Source organism: Notolabrus celidotus, chromosome 1 (assembly GCF_009762535.1).
Source record: "Notolabrus celidotus isolate fNotCel1 chromosome 1, fNotCel1.pri, whole genome shotgun sequence".
In the NCBI taxonomy this organism is placed as follows: Eukaryota; Metazoa; Chordata; class Actinopteri; order Labriformes; family Labridae; genus Notolabrus; species Notolabrus celidotus.
In genome coordinates, this window is record NC_048272.1 from 38,922,354 (window position 1) to 38,943,984 (window position 21,631).

The 21,631-nt window shown below is 40.3% G+C and overlaps 1 protein-coding gene across 1 annotated transcript in view; it reads right to left on the reverse strand.

Moving 5' to 3' along the window:
- LOC117819604 (contactin-4-like) overlaps positions 1–21,631 on the reverse strand; it is a 184,149-nt gene that overhangs the window by 117,215 nt on the left and 45,303 nt on the right. The window contains exon 4 of the mRNA XM_034693060.1: positions 4,111–4,206. Coding sequence (XP_034548951.1) covers positions 4,111–4,206 — 96 coding nt within the window. The remainder of the gene's footprint in view (positions 1–4,110; positions 4,207–21,631) is intronic.

Below are 21,631 nucleotides of genomic sequence, written 5' to 3' on the forward strand. Positions count from 1 at the left end.
ACCGCCCAGCGGGAATACCGTATTGCAACCAGGCACCAGGCGGTGAAAATTAAGATTGTGAAACCTCTGGTCTCATACAAAGAGAAAATGATGTCATCTACGGGAGTTATGTAGATATGTATTTAAATTGATGTGTGAACTTGTGTTTGTTACTATGTCTATTGCTGGTCTGCATATGATGTGTGTGGGACTACTGTTACAAACCAAATTGCCCCTTGGGGACAATAAAGATTTTCAAATCCAAAATGATGAAAAATTGTACTTTCAAAATTAGAAAATATTCAAAGTTACTCTTTTGAATTTGTACAAAGTGAATGATTATTCAAATGTTTGAAAAAACATTGCCCATCCTTAGTGTAATGCACTGTGTTTTGAAAGATGCTATATAAATGAAATGTATTATATTGTTTTATTACATTGTTTTTGTTATTAATTGTTTTTAGGCAAAGGTAAAAAGTACTCCATTTTTGAAATGTTTTGTTACAGAAAAAAGAACATGAGTTTCTTAATATCATACTCACAAACAGGCGGTGCTCTCTGCCACAAGCAGGAGAAAGACGTCGACACATCAGGTCAACAAAGAAGCAAGCTAAAAAAAAACACTACGTGTGTGGCCTGCAGACTTCATTGCTTTTCTGTTGCCTGTTTCATTACCCTGATGCTCCATCCAGCAGCTTGGCTGACTACTGTTTATGTATTTATGTGTGTGTGTGTGTGTGTGTGTGTGTGTGTGTGTGTGTGTGTGTGTGTGTGTGTGTGTGTGTGTGTGTGTGTGTGTGTGTGTGTGTGTGTGTGTGTGTGTGTGTGTGTGTCTGTATATGTGTGTGTGTCCCTGTGTTTGTGTGCAATGTGTTTCTGCATGTTCAGTGCCAGCAGCCTTGCCAGGGTATGTGGGGAAGCCTGGTTAATCTTTATTTGGTGTCTGTTGTGTCCTCTTTCACTCTGTATTCTGGTGAATGGATAGATAGAACTGGAGCTGATCAAATTGCTGGGTACTCAGCTTTTTTCCAGTATATGTTCTGACGGGTCAACCCTTTATTTTGGTGAAATCTCTGGGTTGCTCTTGGTGTAGGTTTATCAGTAAAGTGCTGGGTCTAAAAAAAGGAAGGCAAATAAGGCTCAACAAAGCAGACCATTCCATGTCAGAGCAGCTGTTATAAACTGAAGATGGATCTAGTTGCTCTGTGTTTGCTGTATCTGCTTAATGAAAGAAGGACCGCTGGTTACTGTCTTCAGCTGTAAGACACGGTGAAACCTATTACACCCGGGAGATGTAGCTCACTAAAATGGACCTTTAACTGACAGCTTGTATTGGCTGTGTATATTAGTGGGAAGACAAGTGTCTTGAGGGGGCTTTTCATGTGCCTGATGATGCCTGACACGTTAGAATTATTTCCCTATTGGTCTTAAAAACCGAAACTTAATTGGATTACTTCAGGACAAATTGGCAGGTATAAAAAAAGGCAGCAAAGCATGTGTTCCACAGCTTAGAGGACAATCAGATCCAGATGTGTGAGCAGAACTATTTGCAAATAAATCAAGATTTTCAGAGTCACAGAGTTTGCCAAGCTTCCACTGGGGAAAAAGTCCAAAAGGATACAAGCTCAAAACAATTACAATCAAATCCAGACAAGAACTCCATGCTACACCAGACCTGGGCATGAATCTGTGATATCTGCAAACAAATGTAATTCAAGCAGCTGTTGCATTCAGCAATTCCAGCAAGACAAGAGGAGAGGCTATGAAAGACACATCTGCTGCAATCAGAGGGAAAGAAAAGGATAATCTTTGCAGGAAACTCAAATAATCTCATTTGCTGAGCTTCAATCCAGCCACATTTCACATCCAATTAATATCACTGCCCTTAAGTTGTTGTAAATGTAAAATGGACTTTATGGCATTAATACAGAACTCTTCCCCTCCTCCACTCAAAGTTCTTCATCAAAAATGAATGATAAAAAATTAGCCTTTTAAACACTTATTCTGTATCCTTGCGTGCATTGTTCAGTTGTCGCTTGTTATACACCAGCTGCAGATATTTCTTTATGTAAGCTCCTTCTAACAGTCAACATTAAATCTTCCCTCTGACTGTGGTGAACCAGGATCTTTGTCCTCTTTTTGTTCTTTTTCTCTGTGCACTTTTGGTTTGTTGTCCCCTGGGTTTGTTCTTTCAGCGGCTGGGTGTGGCCTCCAGGTGCTGGAGCTCCCAACAGGCACACCTGGGTTTCATCATCAATCACCCGCTGCAGTGTTTAGACCTTGGCTGTTTTTAAAACCACCTGCTACATACTACCTACGAATACAACATGTAGTTCGTACTGCATACTGCACACTGCATACTGCATACTGCAGAAGGGAGTATGTAGTATGACTGTTCTGTTGGATCTGTTCTGCAGGATGCTGGGTCAGGCGTCGCTTCTTGATAGAGAAACTGCTTCTTTAGCATCACTTATGATTTAAAAAGTTAAGCAGTGGTTCATATGGAATTTAATAATTTTCACAGCACCTAAAAACTGAGTGTCTCGTCATATATATGAAACAAAGAAGAAGGAGAACGTTAGCGCTGTGCATTGTGGGAAATGTGAGGGAGACTGGTCTGCTGCTTACTGAGACCATTTCCTGTATCAGATACGACTACCGGGTAGTTTTGGCATATTGCAGATTTTGCTCTTGTTCACATACTACATACTGCATTTTGGCCAAATCAGTACGTACTGCTAGTATAGTGAGCAATTTTGAAAACAGCCTGGGTCTAAACACTGCAGTGGGTGATTGTTGACAAGAACCAGGTGTGCCTGCTGGGAGCTCCAGCACCTGGTAGCCACACCCAGCCTCTGAAAGAAAAAAAGACTAAGGGGAAACCAAACCAAGTTGTTTCCCACCTCCAGTCTCCGAGCTCCAGCTCCCATCTACCCAGCCCCTCACCAACTAAGCCATAACCCAACCACACAGTCCTACCAGAGCCTTCACCTGGCCTTCCCCTCCTGGGTGCCTCTACCTTCCACCTTCAACCAGACTCAACCTGCCCTTACCAACTCCAGTTTTTGTGGACAATAAAACCTTGTTTTCCCCCCTCCTACTTAGTCTGTTGGTCTGCTTTTGGGTCCAGGTATAGACTGTGCAAACACTGTAACACTGACAATCCTTTGCTTATCTGATTTGGTTTCTTTAAAACTTTGTCACTTCACAGAAGTTTAAGACACTCCAACATTTACGGCCAAATTCCACCAGATCCGTGTCTGGTCAGTCAATGTGTTAACTTCCACTGGATCCACTCTGTTGCGCTCCTGCTGCGTCTCGAATCCGGCGATCAGAACGCAACGGATCAGCTACGTAAGACTTCTCTTTTTTGCCGGATGCAGGAGTGCAACATATCAATCTCAACAGAGCAGATGGAGCAGGACAGGAAGTCAGGCACCAAAACAACATGAAAACATCCTGTTAATTTTCAGAATAAAACACCAGATTGTATTTCACTTAACTACAACAACAAACCGTCATGATGAGCGGAGCCAGGCCTGGAGTCAACAGGTCAGAGGTTTTCAGAGGACCATAAAGACAACATGGATGAGGAGAGGAGGAGGAGAATCCTTGATTCAGTAATTACTGCAGGAAAACCTCGGTCACATGACTCCAGCTGTCCTGTGGTCCTGCTCTGTGCTGCCTTCCAAAAACGCAACCGGTGGGTGTTGACGGACAAGAGAGCACAGAGCCGGATCGCAGCGGATCGGACCAGACACAGATCTGGTAGAAGTCCTGAGTTACTCCACTATATCCTTAAGCAGAGCTTTGCAAGCCTTGCAGCCTTAATGACCATGCATCTCAGTGTTTTGTACAGGTATGAGACTGCTGATTTAGTCAGATGAAGGCTGTTGCACTTCCCATGTTTTAACCATGAATGGTGGCATCTTGGCAATGCAAGCACAACTTGTAGTGAATGTTAGGTGCCACGGAAACCACTGAAACACATGCAGCAGTAAACCAGGCACAGCCTAACCAAACAGTGAGTTCTTCAAATAACAAAACCCCATCAAAAACATTCCTTCATCATTCTTTTCCTCCTCTATCAGTCTGTGAGCTCTTTTAATAGACAATATATAAATACTTTACCTCCAGAATGTGGTGGAGGGCCGCATAGCAGAACCACTCCCTGACCCTCACGTACTGATACAGAGCTTCTTCTGTGAGTCTTGAAGTTTTCCAAGTCTGAAAATGAAAAAGGGCAGTGGTTAAAGTCAGAGGCTATATACATTATATGTAACATATATACATTTTATTCATAATCTCATGAAACAACTGACTTTTCTACAACAGTGTCTCCCTGCCTCCTCTCAGGGTCAGAGACTGAAGCAGCATGCAGCAGGCACAGGTGGGAAAGTACTTAGAGCAGGTTAGCAGATAGCAGTTTATTATAGGGCTCCCACAAATAAACAGCACTCAGACCTAAAGCACCATAAAGGTCCTGGCCTTTCTTTTCTTTACACTTCTGGAAGAAACTGAGGCTTAACACTTCAGTTCAGTGAACTTGTAAGATAGTTCAGCCAGAGGGTTGATGGTGAAGTAGAAGGAAGACTCAGAGCACTTAAATGAAGGTTCCATCAGTGGAGATTTATTTACAAGTGTAACCAGGAAGCATGTAAAACAAGAAGATGTAAACAAAATGCACAAAAAATAACTATTAAAAAAAGGAACTAAGAGTAACTAAACTCATAACAGGATAGATCCTGGTGTCCTTGACTGACTGTAGCCAACTGAATTTATAGAGGCATGCATCCCCATCTCCGATACTTGGTCACATCAATCCTCCCTTACAGGGTTGAGCACCCCACACAAAACAAGCATGATAAAACACACACATAGACAACATATTCGCCAGATAGTCCAATTTCCCACTGCACTTGAACGCATCCCAACATGCACTATTTCTTGCTACAGAGCGCACTGTACTTTTAATACTGTCGGCAGCTTCCCGCTCCGGCATGGTATCGACTATAACCACCTAAGTGACGTCACAGAGAGGTTAAAAGGCGTGGATGTGCAGGGTAACAGTGGGTGTATCGATTCTGTGATATCGATACATCGATACTCACTCGCTAGTCATTTGAGGATCGATTAATCTAATAAAATATCAATACTAATTAAAAAATACTAAATAAAAGCATATGTGTCACTTCTGATTCTTGTAGGGTAACTTACTCCAACATTTTGTACCGTTTTGTAAACATTTTATGAATTCATTCAAATTGTGTTATTTTTTTATTCATGTGTTTTATTTCTATATTTTAATTTAATTTATTTAATTAAGTTTGTTTAATTAATTTTCATTTATTTGTTTTGTTTTGACATTTTTGTTCATTTTATATTTATATTCATTATTATTTGTGTTCTATTTTTATATTTTCATATTTTAATTAATATTTATGTCAATTATGTATTAATTATATGTTTTTCTAAATTTCTTTCATTGTTTAAAAAAAAGGCCACCAAAGGTTTTGCATAGTTGTTAAATGAACAGTATTTGTTATGGGAGTTGTCTTTCAAGCTTTTCTTTCTTTTTTTTTGATCACTGAAGGTATTGGTGTCAGGTAGGGATGCTCTGATCATTATCGGCCGATTTCTGTGAAAAAGTATGTGATCGGCGTTTGCCGATCAATGCCTTTCATTGCCGATCACAAAAAACCATCACCTGTGGCTCATACTTTGCAGCCTGCAGCCTGAAGAGGACCTGTGTGTAATGTGCCCCCTCCCCCTTTCCTTCACACTGCGGCAAACCACAACAAACATGTCTGCCGTGTGGAACTTTTACACAGTCTGTAAGAGTGATGTAAAGTTTGCATCCTGCAACACATGCAACGAAAAAATACCTCGCAGGGGAGGCACGTTAAAAAAGCTTCAACACAACCAATTTAATAAGACATTTAAAGAACAAACACTTGGCGGAGTATGGTGAGGTTTTGAGGCTCACGGCAGTGAATGAAAAGAAGACAGCCGGAGCAGCATCAGTCAGACGGCAGCTAACACTCGCCTGTATGAGCGTGACAGTCAGAAGGCTAAGCAAATAACCCGAAAAATAATTGAATCGGGTTAGATGAGCCTTTCTCAGTGGTGGAAGACACCGGGTTCCGCCGACTGCTCTCTCACTTGGAGCCCCGCTACGTGCTACCGGGACGTAAATAATTCATAGAGACGTAGCGCTGCCAGAGCTCCACCAGACTGTGTACTCTCACATCGAACGTCTCCCTAAAGAAGGAATCCCATTCTCTGTAAGTTTCACGAGTTTCAAACATGGCATATTCAGAAAGACAAACTTGTGAGACATAGTGTCTTTTATTTATTTGACTTTCTGCACTATTTAGCCTGTTGAGAGCCTTAATGTTTCCAATCTGTTAAAGATTGGGTTACTGATAGCAGGTACATTTAAGTGTCTTTCAGTTGTCTTTTTGACTGAATAGTTGCTGCATTGTGCCTGCAAGTTTTTTTTTTTTGTATTTTTTCTCTTGAAGAAGTTAGTAAAAAGACGTTTTTTTCTAAATTAAGGTGATTTTATGATTCCTTTTTTCCCAGATGATGTAGCACTCACCATAACTAAATTGAAAAATGTACAGAAAATCCATGTGATCGGTATTAGTGATCGGCAGAGATCGGCACTCATGGCTGATTGGTATAGGAATCGGCAGCATAAAATCTGATCGGAGCATCCCTAGTATCAGGTATCGAATAAATTGCCCAAAAATGTAATCAGTATCGTAAAGAATCATAAAAGTGTGTTATCGCCCAGCACTAGTGCAGGGAAATCCCCCTTTGATTCAGATTTCCCGCCGCAGGTGAGTTTGCTGAAAGACAAAGAACTCTGCAACAAGACAACCAATAAAAGTAATTTAAATACCACTCCATCAACCTGCTCTTAGACATGGTGGAACCATCAACTAGATTTAACACAAAACACAAACAGACCCAGGATAGTACTGTGTCAGAGATGTTAATGGTTAATATATAATTGAACTAAATAAACAAAAGTTGTATTAATGAGATTGATGTAAACTAACCAACATAGGTGAAAAAAGGCACGACTGAGTCCACTTTGTCACAGAACTCCAACGTTGAGTTCAAACCCACACTGTGTTTGAGACTGCCGTACAAACCACTGAACTGCTGCACCACCCTCATAAACAAATTATATTCAAACCCAGTGACACCATTACCCTCTCTGTACCTACGCTGGAGTCGGGAACATTTTTAAGTCGACACTTGGTTTGGTGATAAACACCCTTTGGCCTTCCTGAGGCAAATTCTTCCTCTCTGAGTTTAATGTGGATATATCACAACAAACGTTATCTCAAGATGCTTTTACAAACAGAGCAGGTCTAGACCACTCTGTGTTAAATTATGAACAGAGACCCAACATCAAGACAGCGTAAGACTCAGTCTTACCACACCTTAATCCACCATGAGCATTGCACCTCGCAGTATTTAGCTAGTTACAGCGGCGAGGACAAACTTCCTTTAACAGGCAGAAACCTCCAGCAGGATCAGACTCTTGTTAGACAGCCATCTGCCTCAATGGCCTCCATTGAACAAGATGCATGTCAGATTGTTGGCAAACTTTTGTGACACATTTGTGATTTAATCTTTACATTTTCTTTTCCTGTTTCATTTGATGCAGATGTATATAGGTATAAATACAGTCATTTGAACTCCTGACGTATCTGCAGCTGCATGAACATAACTCACAATCTCATCTTCACATTATCTACACCAGTACTGATTTAATACTGGTGTTGGAGATACCAGATCAGTTGTCAAATCAGATCAGTATCAATGTGGGCTCACAGGCGTCTGTCAGGACTTCACCGGTTGGATCGGTGCACACATAATAACTTGTATCAGATTTGTATTGAATGCTTTATGAATTTTTTAATGCAGCTGATGCAGCTATTTTCAAATTTCATTAAGCAGAACTGACCATTCACGTTCTGCCTGTTTCCCTGCCTATCTCTATTGTTCAGAACATTTTCTGTGCATCACACAGAGCCTCGTAAGCCGTGTCTAAAGATAATGAGCATTATTATGGAAGCCCAAAATAGACTGCTGAGACAGCAATCAACCCAAATGAAGGATTTTTCATCTATTCAGGGAAACTTCAGCAGACTTTTTGTCAAGTCAAGTCATGGTGTTTATATAGGAACATTAAAACAGAAAAGAGTTTATCTAAAAGGCTCTGGAGATCAAACAGAAGGTTTAGAAACTGCCTGGATCTTTGAAGCAAAGAGCAGATATTTGAGTGGTAATGGAAATACAATAAGAGATAGAAGAATAATTTAAGGGAGCAATGCATTAGGTTTTACTGGAAAGCACACATAAACCAGCAAAATCAAACAACACAACAAAATAAAGGACCTCTGGAATGAAAGAGGATGGTGGAGAGAAACAACAGCAGGAGTTAACATCACACAAAGATTAAGAGACAAGACGTTCTACTGTATATGTGGTTTAAACCAGGGGTTCCCAAAGTGGCTGTCACAAGGCACTACAGGGGGGTCGCAAGAAGTCTTCCAGAAAAAAAAAAAAAATTGATTCAAAGCAGGGGTTCTCAAACTTTTCAGGCTGCAACCCCCAAAATATAGGTGCCAAAGACTCACAACCCCCTCTGTCCCTGGATGTAACTAAATGTTGCTTCATACTTCATTTAGCTGGTCTGCAGAAAATTAGCCTAGCTACATGTACATGTGTCTGTGTTTCATGTGCTGTTGTGAATTAACCTGCTGCTACTGATGCTGTTGGCGATATTTTTACAACAAAGAGTGAAATATGCTATTTTAGATTACTTAAAACGTTTTTAAAAAATTCTAGAAGACTTCCTGTGACCCTGCAGGAACCCCTGGTTTAAAGAATAGCTGTGATACTGGACTTCACGTGGGACAGGAGATATTTCCACAGTGAAAGGGAGGACTGGAGTCTGTCAGGCTGTTTGTTGGCTCCCTCGTACTAAATGTCTTAAATTTCATGTTTGGTTTTCTTTTTCTTTTAGGTGTAAAACTTCAAAATGTTCATGGAGGATGAAAAGAATCACACTCTTTGCATCCCAAGGCACAAGAAACACCTTCTGCGAGCGTCATTGTCCGTCCTCCTGCTTTTGATTATTTGTGCACTAATGCTTGTCCCAATTATTGTTGTGTTTGCTGTATTATATGGGCGCCTTGCCTTTCTTTCTTCTTTTTGTAACCTATTTTTTTAAAGTCTTATTCAATGAAACACGTTGAATGACATGTTAAAGAGGATGCACAGTTTGACCTGCCACATGATTTCCTACCAGAGGAGACGCAGTTGAAGGTGTGAGAAAATGAAAAGAATCAGGACTATTAGTCCTCTCTGCTCTGGTGATTGTATATTCCAAATAATGAATGGAAGTCCTGCATGAGCTAAATGCATTATGAAAAAAAGAGTTGAAATCAATAGTGACACACACCCACTAATATGAGCCAAACAGCAATCTGCAGCCCTGCTGCTAAGCAGAGAGGGTTGCTGCTGCGGGTCACACATGAGGGATTTTAATAGCTCCGGTGGTAATCAGGTTACCTTTCATTCATCACGCCCACCACCGCTGAATGTTTCAAAGCTGCTGTGGTAAAAAAACAAAAAAAAAACAAAGAGCTGAACTCATTTTTATTTGAGAATTGATGGAAACAATAACAGGCCATGTACACTTCCTATGACTGACTGCACTAATGAAGTAAATCCTGGTTGAGCTCAGTAAATGTGATTCATACATTACAGGAAGGCTTCATGTCTGCACTAACACGAGTGGGAGGGGGAAATCAATTCTTCTTGCCTGCCTTGTTCCATTTACAAAACAACATTTGAAAATTGATTTTCTTTTTTTAAGTTTAATTATTCTCCGTGTTTCATCTTTGTCTTTTTATTTTGTACGCTCAGGTTGCGTGCTTTGACATCAAATTGCTTTCACAGCTGCGCTTTAAAAAAGAGACTACAGTATGCCTCAATATGATATTAGATGATACACAATCTCAGATGCATCCATACATATTCTCTGACTGTGATTAATTAACCTTAATTAACCTTGCTTTATTACATGCAGCATATTCTCAAGTCACTGTGAGCAGCAGTGCAGACACCAGTGCCCTCTCTGAAGGCCTGCTCGTTGCAAAACTGCAACTAATCCACTTTCAAATGAGATTGCTGATTAGTTCAGCTCCAAGTGATGTGAATGTAAAATTATTGGGCTCACTGATTTATGAAGAGGACTATAAGGTCAGTTAATATATGTCATATTGACTGCAGGACAAGTCAATTAAGCAGCCTTTAATTATTTCTTTAAACATAAATCTCTCCTGAACCCTTGACAATAGTTCAACCAATAGCTTTTTGAGACGCTTCAGCCCTTTAAAGAAAACTCTAAGATTGTTCTAAAGACTAATTCCAGGTTTGCCACTGTGGGGTCAATATGAAGTGTCAGCCTCTGGGATGTCAAATTAGAATGAAAATACTGTGTTTATAATGGAGCCCAGAGACTAATTCTGTTTTCATAAAATCTATTTGTTGTTACTTAGAATCGCAGATATTTGATGAGATCGCCGGGGGAATGGAAGTGAGAGTGGGGGGAGTGGAATGAGGTCACAGTACATGATAGCGATGTCTCCATTCAAACAGAAGCTCTCCTTCAAAAGTCTGAGTATGTGTGCTTGGGATAACTTCACCACAGCATTTTATTTCTTTAAAATATCATCAACGATCTCAAAAACAGACCATCAGTCACACCCATAAGGTAAACCAGCATCATGGATATTATACTGCCCTTGCAGCTCTTGTTCTTGTGCGGAGCTACACAGCTAGCTAACAAATGTTCCAAAAGTCCCAAGTCTTCAAATAAAACACACAGGGCCTGCCTTTCCTGTCTTTTACTTGAGTCTTCACTGTTGGGCCAATATCTTTTTGTAAAACTGAGAAAATGAAACAGATCGGTATACAAGCACTGACATGTTTATATATTACACATGTACTGTGAGTAGTTTCTACCAACATAATCTGCAATATACTGTATAGGACACAGTTGGACCCCTTAAAAAAACAACTAAAACGTCTAACATGACAGTCTCTAGATAATGCATGTGTTTGGTGCTTATGTAGACATTTTACTTACAGACAAGTAATGTCCAAGGCAGAAGCATATGATAAACATGTTAGCTACAGCATGAATTTGACTGTTTCGGTCTTGGCTGTGTGTGCTCCAAGCAGCAACCTCCTGTCTAAAAATATGAGTCCAATGCGGAAGTGCTAAAAACTGCAGTACATCGAGGATCCGCTTGAGGCTGGCTCTGGAAGTACCCCAATTCAAAAAATTGGGGGTGATTTTTTTTTCTAAAGCAGCAATTTGAAAGATATTGAGATTACGAGTCTTCCAATGAGAGGCACGGTTGACTTGATTGACAGGTGGGAACACTGTAGCTGTTGGCCAGGAGGCTGAAAGCCCGTCTCCTTATGTCACAATCGCTCAACAGCAACAATATGGCTCCCGCCGACAATTAGCCTCAAAACAGTGCTTCAGAAACAGATGGGTGACATCAGGGATACTACGTCAATTTTTAATACAGTCCATGGTGTGCTCCTAATGGAAGACGTAGCTAGCAAGAAAATGGAGAAACTTCAAAAGATAAGCCGACAGAGGGCAGAGTGGTGAGAGCGCTCACGCTGTACTTTTTAACTTTTTAAACTACTTTAACTAACTTGTTTAACTTATCACTTACTAACTTATTCAAATTGTTCACTTAACTTTGGAGACAGCACAGACCAAAACTGATTTCTTGATGAGCAGGTACACATAGAAAGAAGGACTGAGGTGCTGGATCTGTGGAAATGAGACTGCCATGTGCTTTATAAATACGTTTTAAATTTAACAGATTACCCTTGAGGATTGAGGCATCAATGCCTGAAATGTCTCTATAGATGATCTCCCCTAGATTCAAGAAATATGCTAATGAAACATCTGATTTATGATTGTAAAACTCTGACATTGGTGTTTCAAAAACCTCACATTGATTATCCTTTCAATAGTCAGCATACAATCCAATCACCAATTGACCCAGGCCTCATTTCAGCTCAACAAGGAGTCTTATGATTGTCACTTTGAAAACAGTCTACATTTAGAGAGTGCTACATTTCAAGGAAGTCACCCAGGTTCAAAGCTGTTTCTGTTTGTTGGTCGGACCAGTGGAGAGTATTAGACAGCAGATGTGTGTCTAACATGAGTCTGGTCCTGCTGGAGGTTTCTGCCTGTTAAAGGAAGTTTGTCCTTGCCACTGTAACTTGCTAAATGCTGCAAAGTGCTCTGCTCATGGTGGATTAAGATGAGATCAGACTGAGTCCTGTCTGTAAGATGGGACTGGATCTTACCCTGTCTTGGTGTTGGGTCTCTGTTCATAATTTGACAGAGTACGGTCTAGACCTGCTCTGTTTGTAAAAGCGTATTGAGATAACGTTTGTTGTGATTTGGTGCTATACAAATAAAGATTGATTGGTGTCTTGTGACAACAGTATAAAAACCAGTATCAGGACCTCTTCTTCTCTCTGTGTCTCTGGGTGATTGCACCGCGGCTCAGTCAGGAACAGGAGCTGAGAAAAGCATCCTGAACACCTTCCCAGCGCACACATGCAGAGGACACTGTGGATTACTTTACTTCACTTTTAAAGGGAAGTTGTCAAAACACACTTGTATGAGCCCACCGCTGAGACAGTGAAACAAAGCGCGGCGGAGACTCGCTCTGCCTGGGCTTTGGGCTGCACCGCAGTACACTGGAGTAAGCCCCAAGGAGGTACCTGGTAGTGTTTGTGTTCTAGTTTCCCACCAACTGCAGCAGAACATGAGTCACAGTGCTGCTGTGGACTTTCTAAAGAAATGTGCTCTCAAAAGGAGCACAGGTGTGTAACATTGGATGAGTGAGGAAGCCATTTAGTGAGGCAGGAGACTCTGAATATCAGGATAACAGGTTTCTTAACATGTGAGGATATTGCATCAGCCTGACAGAATTCTCACGTTGAATTTCACCCATGTAAGAATAAATCTGGTGCTATTTCTCAACTGGTTCAAATGTGTCACAACAAAGTTTAAGGGATAGCATTAGCAGATCGGGCTCAAACTTGGTGAAAGGCCTATATGGTTCACTAATGAGATCTTCCTTCAGGTGTAATCTTTGGAATTATAAGCTGGGTGTCAAATCAACGGAAGAATAACAAACAAGAGATAGAGAGAGTTTGATCTATAGGCAGGCAAGGCAAGGCAAGTTTATGTATAAAGCACCATTCATACAAAGATAAATTCAAAGTGCTTTACAGAGTTAAAAACAACCAAAAACCAGAACAGTAACAATCAACAAAAACATACAGCGAACACTTCAAACATTTACATTTATATGTGGCCAGTTATGTTTGATCTACTCTCTCTCTCTCTGTATTTATGTAAATGAACATACATAGTAAATAGTGTTGGGTCTTATTATTTATTTCAATTAGGAGGGATTATTCTAAATCAGAATCAGAATCAGCTTTATTGGCCAGGTATGCTTGAACACACAAGGAATTTGACTTAGGTAAACTGTGCTCTCTTTGTGCAAGGCATAAGAATAAGACATACAAAATAAAAATAATAACAATAACATCAGCTATAAATACAAAAGAACAACACATAGGCATGACTAATATGTACAGGCTAAAATAATATGATAAAGTGCAGTGGTAGTTTTTACATTATAAAAATAGTAGTTAAATAATAAAAATAAATAGAAATATGGAATTCTGCTTGGAGAATTGTTGCATTGTATATTTACATGTATATTTACAGAGAGTATTTATCTGACAGGTATGACACTGTTATGGTTTAGTGTTCATCAGAGTGACAGCCTGGGGGAAGAAACTGTTCTTATGGCGGGTTGTTTTGACGCACAGTGATCTGTAGCGCCTGCCAGAGGGGAGGAGTTTGAAGAATTTGGCCTTATAAATAATTGGCCCTCTTCACTGCACTGGAATCCGTAACTTGCAGAGTCTTACTTTCTTACCGGACACAAAATCACAACTGATCTCATCTTAACCAACATTAACCCTTTAATTATCGATTTATCTCAGAACTTCTTCCCAAGGATTAAGACACACACATTGAGTCTTCACTGTGTCGAGTCGCAGCCCGAAGCTGGCTCAGACCTCTTGACACCCCTGCAGGGTGCCCATATGCCCAACATCTAATTATAGATCCAATATCAGGTTAATTTCATAATGCCAGACCTTGTCAGAAAATATCCTATTTAAAATATGACATTAAACAAAAAAAAGCATGAAAACACAAAATATTTTAAAATCTAAGATCAAGTAAGAAAGAAAGTGAAATTAGTGACAAAATGTCATTAAAACTCAGTTTGTTAAAAGAAAATGAAAAGTTTATAGTTACAGAAATAAAAACTAAGGTTGAAAAATGAGAGTTTGCATCCATGTAAGGGGAGTAAGCAGCTAAAAAGAGGAATGGTTTTTAGTCTGTTGGTTCTGTTTTTTATATATGTTCCTGTTATATGTTCTTGTTTTTCTTCACAGTTATCTTTCATCTTTTTATTCTTGTAAGTCACTCTATTAGATCACAGACATAAATAAATCTGTGAAATGAAACAAACTCAAACACATTTTCAGGGTTGTTTTTAGTTCCCTGGTGTCTCGTCATCTATCACAAGCCATCAGGAAAACAAAGTGCTATGCAGAGTTTCTGATTTGTCATTCAAATGCTCCAATCTGAAGGATAAACATTTGAATCTTTTGGCCTTAGGACTGAACTTCCAGGAACTCTATTTGTATGTCAAGCAGCTAACACCTCAAAGTGCAAAATAAGTGCTGGATTGAAGTGTGCACGGTGTCCACTCGTTTGATTTATGTTTTTGTTTATGCCGGCTCCTCACCAGAAAAACAACACACCGTCTCTACACCATAATAATGAGGCAGCTGTGCACTGTCCATATATTGAATGACAAATTTCCCATCCAGAATCATTTTTATTCTACAAATCACTGTCCCTCTAAATCACATTTTCCGACCAGGAACAGTTCACCAACACAGGTGGGGCGGTGACCAACACATAAAAACTCCTGATAGGCAAAGACGGGACAAAGATGTCTGAAGATCTTCATTTGAGGTGCTTTCTTGGAGGTTTATGGAGTATGTAGAATTCAATCTGGCCTTCCTCTTATATAGGCAATTTATTTTTATAGCTTACCATATTTCATGATTTTTTTTAAGGATTATTATCTCTGAACTGTCACTCAAATGCAGGGTCAGGCTGGAAAAGAAGCTGTCTGTGAGAACCAACACATTTATTCTCCCCCAGCACATTTATCAGTAAAACAGGATCTGACTGTCATATCTATTTAATAAATATCTCAATCTGTTTCATCTGTCATGTTTTAGTTCAACTGCATTATTTCTGTCTTCATTTAAATATTTCCAGTGAACCTTCATTATTTCAGATATGTGCAGATTCCCCCAGGAATCTGGGGGGTGCAACGCCTCTTTTTCTTGAGAGCACTAAGGCGCAACCGACCTCCTGGTTACCTGCTGAAGAACTTCTACTGCTGCACGATAGAGAGCATCATCACATATGGCTGCACAGTCTGGTACTCCACAGACAAAGGACCCTCAGCAGATTATCAAAACGGCACAGTGGATTCTAGGTATCCCACTACCATCACTCAGGACCATCTACCCAACCCGACTGCACAAACAAGCCTCATCCAATATGAGGAACGCAATGCAGCCCGGACATTCCATGTTCACCACCTTACCCTCAGGCAGACTCAGAACAATCTGCACACGGACCAACAGACAACTGTACATAACTGTCAGTTATTTAAAACGACGAACGCACATATCTTATATTTTTATATAGGTACATATTTGCAGTACTTTTTAAATTGTATTTATTGATAGATTGAAAACTGCTGTATGGAAATGCTGCCAAACGAAATTTCGTAGTATCTCTTTTTTGCAATGACAATAAAGTGCCTATCCTATTCTAACATTTCATGGACAGATTCATAAGTAACATTCAATACTCAATATTAATCTCCGGTCTTTAATGGTAGTTTATTTACAGATTTTAGAGTTGCTTAACCCTCATTATTTTCATCACAACTTCTCGCATTTTACATTATTGCTGGACCTGCCCATATGGTCAACACTGTGGATCAACCCTCTTGCATTTTTAAGAATTTCCTGCATGTAAGGGTTATCAAGGTTGTAGCAAAGAGAAACCACTTCCCTCTAAGTTGGCTTTAACTTTGTTAGCGTAAGTCATCAGAGATCCCTGAGCTGAAGCGTCTCTTGCACATGAACTGTAGCACATGCAGTAAAAAAAAGCCACTAATGGGCAGGTTGTGTTCTATGAAACAACCATGACTTGAGTAGATGGATGAAATGCAGTCTTTGAGTCTTGTTGAAACACTCAGCCCACTCCAAAATGGCAGCATTTCATGAGTAGCAGCACCACTTACTTTCATCTGATGGCGCAATAGATGGTTAGATAAAAGCACCCAAGCTTGCCCAAATATGAGCCTACTGAACTAAGTGCACACGTGCAAGAGACATCTAAGGTACTGAATTTATTCCCCAAAAAAGTCTTTTTGGCTTTATTTTGGGATAAGATCAAAGCTATTGTGATTTCTGAAGCAGTGATGTCTACTTCACTGAAGCCACTGATTGTCCCTGTTCACAACCACAGAGGTGGCCTCCTGCACGCTGAAAGCATGCTGCGGTAGTGACCGAGTCGGACTCTTCCACTCCATCCAACCACTCTCAGAGCAAAAAAAAAAGAGTACAAGAAGCATTGTAGTGAATAAGCTTGAGGAGAGCAACCAAATGCAAAATCAACTATATGGTTCGGTCAAAGCCTTCGGGTGCAGAGCAGAAATCACATGCTCTTTTTTTGCAGTATACATGTCCATTTTAAATCCAAAAAAAGAGCATGGAAGCACAGATCCATTACATTTGTCATAAAGTGGAACTGCCGTGACCATTACATCCTTCAATCGCTCATAAAGAGACATAAAGTTGTGTTACTGTTCTCTTATAGTAACACAACCAGGCTCACGCTAAAGCTTCAGCCCAATCTTCAGAAGGAAACGCAGCTAACAATGATTAATAACCCACGAACAAGTAAATGCCCCATGATGTGATGGCCCATCTAGATCCATTAGCATAAATTATTGCAAACCTGGGCTGGCATTACAAACAATGATCCAGATTAGGCTGATGATCACATCCCATTCATATCAGCTTTCCAAATGCCAACACGACTTATCATACTTCAACAAGCCTGTCCATCCGTGACCGGGAGATTCATTACAAGCTGCGACGTCTTAAGGACGCTCTCTGCCTTCGAGTGGGAAGTAAGTAATGTATGTGTCTGTGTGTGTATTAAACTGCATTACTTTAAGCAAGGTGTAACCAAATAACAGAGAGCTGAGTCCTGTGTTATTATCCTTTCTACAAAGTTAAATGTATACATTTAGATGAGTGAATTGTTTGATCAGGTTATGAACCAAATGGGGGATTATTAAGTAAACTGAATTACATTTATTTTTTAAATTTTTATTAAATTTTAATTTGGAAAAGGTAACATCACAACATTTTAGAACACTTAGATTTTTGTGTTTATCTTTTTCCAGTCTTTTATATGTGTATGCATAGAAAGAAGTAGTTTGTCCAGATAACCACTCAGTCCTGAAATCTTTCCGTCCTCCATCTTTCCAGGTGAATGCCTCCATTTATACTCTTGACATTTAAACACATACTGTACATACTGTATACATTAATCTTCACCTCTTCCATCAATCAACACTCATTTTCCTGCATACACTCCTACACAAACTATCAGATATATAACTCTTTACATAAGAACTAGGGGAGCTTACATTTATGTTTTAATTTCTAAGGAGGGGGAAGGGTTAATACCTTGTTGGTGGAGTCATACAAAATCTGCTCACACTGGGGTTATGAATTGAATCCACTTATTCCAAATGTGGTCAAATTTGTCCTTTTGTTTCCTCAGAGAGTAATTCAATCTCTCCATTTGAAAGATTTCCAAAATGATTCCATGGTTTAAGCCACCTTCTGGTGATTGATTTCTTACTGGCTGCTAAAAGCACTTGCAGCAGCTTTGTATCACTCCTCTTTGTCAGACACAGAACACGACCCATGTACAGAGCCTCAGAGATCATAGGTATTTGAGTCTCAAACACCTTGCCTAGTGTCTTGTGGATGGCATTCCAATATAAACTCAGTTTCCAGTCCCAGAATAAGTGATTTGCCTCCGTTGAGCCACATTGTCTCCCACACATCTGTCTTCTGAAATACTTTTCTGGTCGTACTTTGAGAAAAATCTTTGCTGCACTTCTGTAAAAGTATGACAAAAAGTTGATCCAAAGAGAGAAACTATTTAAAAAGCTGTAAAAGCAGAGATGACCAACACAGTTAATGTAAACTAAAATAAAAAAATGATGGTGTATCTTTATTTCAAAAAAATGGATTGCTTCTATTATACTGGTCTGAATAGGCTGAATATTTCTGAATATAAAGTGAGTGCAGCATCATGCCCTCTCTGCCATGGTGATGTCTTTCATTCTACCTGTCTGCGATGCATCAGGGTTATTCTCATAATGGTCCCATATAATGAAAAACACATATTTTTCTTGCCTGCACATATTTACTTTATTCATCCTCCAGCCTAGCAACCCTGAGACTGGAAGCTGAGAAGCATCTGCATTCTTTCTGTGGATCCTACCTACTGGAGGAACATGGTTCTCTGTGGCGACGTAAGAACAGGAGTGATTTGCATAGACAGGCATGTAAAACCACTGCCACTCCACCAGTGAGTCTGCTTCCTCCTATGTTAATGTGGGATTGCTTTGGTGCTGAAGGGTCAAGATATGCCAACTGCTCTGTTGTTGGTTGCAAAACCCAACACTAGTGTCTATATCCTGTCCCAGCAGGGGAGGACCAAAGAAAACAGTGGTTGCTTTTTAATTTTAACAACACTGTACCGGCTACAGTTGGTGCTGTTTTGTTTGTTTGTGCCAACCACAGAAAGTTATGCACAAAATGCATTAAACTCAGCTTTACAGTACCACTAACGGCCAAATTCCACCAGATCCTTGTCCGGTCTGTGATCCGTCACGTCTCTTTTAACCAGAAAGAGAAGAAACGACCTACTTGGTGACTCATGACCTGAGAGACCCTCTATGGTTGGCAGACCTGGATTTCTTGGTTGATCTGACTGGTCATCTTAATCCACTGAACAAGAGCCTGCAAGGCAAAGACCAGTGTGTGCTGCAGCTTTATTAACACATGAAAGCGTTCTGTGTGAAGCCCAAACTTATTTTTTTAAGACACAACTCCGTAACCTCAGCGTTGCTCACTTCCCCACGCTGTCCAAATCAAATCTACATTTCCAGGCCAGCCTTCCTGCTGAAGAAGGGGAATATATGTCTGTGATCACATCTCTGCTGACTCTTCTGACAAAACTCCATCAGTGACTTTTCTGAGAAAGCCATCAAGGTGTTGTACACTTCTTGATGCATGTAGAAGCGGACGAGAGTCTGCAATTAGAACTGATGGAATTCTAGTGTTAGGATTCTCTGAAGAATAATCAGCAGCTTCTCTCTGTACCTGACTTCTTCTTGGAAAAGGCCAGTTTCCTCTAATGAGGCACCACACAGAAAGAATGATGAGTCTGTGACTCAACATATGTATGTGAGCAAACATTTCATCTGAACAAAAGCAGATGAGAACAAGGATGACAGACAGCCTTCTCTGTCTGTTTTGCATCTCAACAACCAAACTTACCCCTGACCTTCCAGCCATCCTTCAGTAAGTCTGAATACTTCATACTGATTCATTTAATGGATTAAATTAGACTACATTGTCTGACAAATATAAGGAGCCCATTTGAATTCTTGATGAGTCTTATTACTTGTATAGGCAGGCTTGTGATATAACCATCCCCTTTCTCCCTTATTGTTTCCTTCATACAGAGCTGTGACAGGGGATCACCAGCGTTCTGAGTTAGAAGTAATCTGCAGATTTCTGTTTTCACAATGAACAGCCAGAATACTACAGAGGGGTTGAAGCTCCAGTTTTAGGCTGGATTACTGAAGTCATGGCCCACCAACCCCGTCCTCTTTTCATGACTGTTGCCTTCCTGAGACATCCATATTTCAACCCTTTCTGTTACAAATGAAAACTATTGTAGAAAGCTGGGAAGCAGGCCGCTCTTTCTCCAAGCATAACTTACCTACATTGGATTGACTGAACCAAATTGGATATACTCAAAGTTGGATTTATGGAGGTGGCCCAGCCCTCTTTACGTTTTCTCCATGTGGCCCCAAGTCTCTGCTAGACTCACCCTGGTTAAAATGACAGTTCTTCTCATGTTGGATTGCAGTGACAACATCTACCCTTCTGCCTCCAAAAGCTGGACTCTCTCTATCACTCTGCCATATGTTTCACCACAAATGCCTGTTTCAGAACTCACCAGTGCACTTTATACTCCTCTGTAAACTGGCCATCCTTACACACCTGCCGTGAAATACACTGGTACATGCTAATATACAAAACTCTCCTTGGACTATCGCCTCCCTATCTGTGTAGCCTGTTACAATCTGCACCTGCCACTTACAACACATGCTCAGCCAACCTGATCCTGCTGAAAATCCCCAAAACACAGTCAGTCATCGGTCAGTCATCATTTCACTCTTCTGTATCCACAGACTGGAACAATTTACAGAAAACTTTAAAACTGGTCCACTACATCTCAAAACCAGCCTCCAGGGACTCTCTCATGGACACTTTTAAACACACCTGCACCTGCTTTTAATCCTGGACTCCTGTTGTTGCTGTTCATTATTTGCTCTGTTCTGTCCTGTCATGTTTAGCTTGTCTTTGAAGTTTGTTTATCCTTGTGTTTGTTTCTGTCATTACTGTTTAACCTGACCCTTTACCGCTCAAAATGCTGTGCCTTTTGCCAGGTCTTCACTGTAAATAAGAATTTGTTCTTAATCACTTACCTGGTTAAGTAAAGGTTAAATAAAGTACGTTAGGACACCCCTGTCCAAAGCAATAAGTGTCCCACCTTATCATGTGTTCATGAAACTGCAAGCTCAAAACCTTTTTTCTGTAGCCTACCCATGCTATAGCCTCTTCAAGTAACAGCAAGTTTTGCAGATCTGCTGGTGTGGCAAGCAGATTTCAGCAACAAAGCCAGAACCTCCGTTTCCCTTCCCTGGTCTTCACTTACATTGTAACTGACGACTTGAGACAATGGACTTCATATTAAATGGATGTCACGGGTCTTAACAGACTGCGAACCCAAAATGTTTGGAGCTCCCCCTACTGACTGGCTGCAGTATCATCAAGGGGGTATTATCGCTTCATATGTGACAATGGGAGGAGCATAGAGTTAAAAAACAACACATGTGAACCCGTGTTTATCCACAATCATACGCACATACCTGTTTATATGTTTTAACCAGTGGACAAAGTCCACGTCTTCATGACTGAAGTCAAAGTGTAGATCCTCCTGGTCAAACATTAC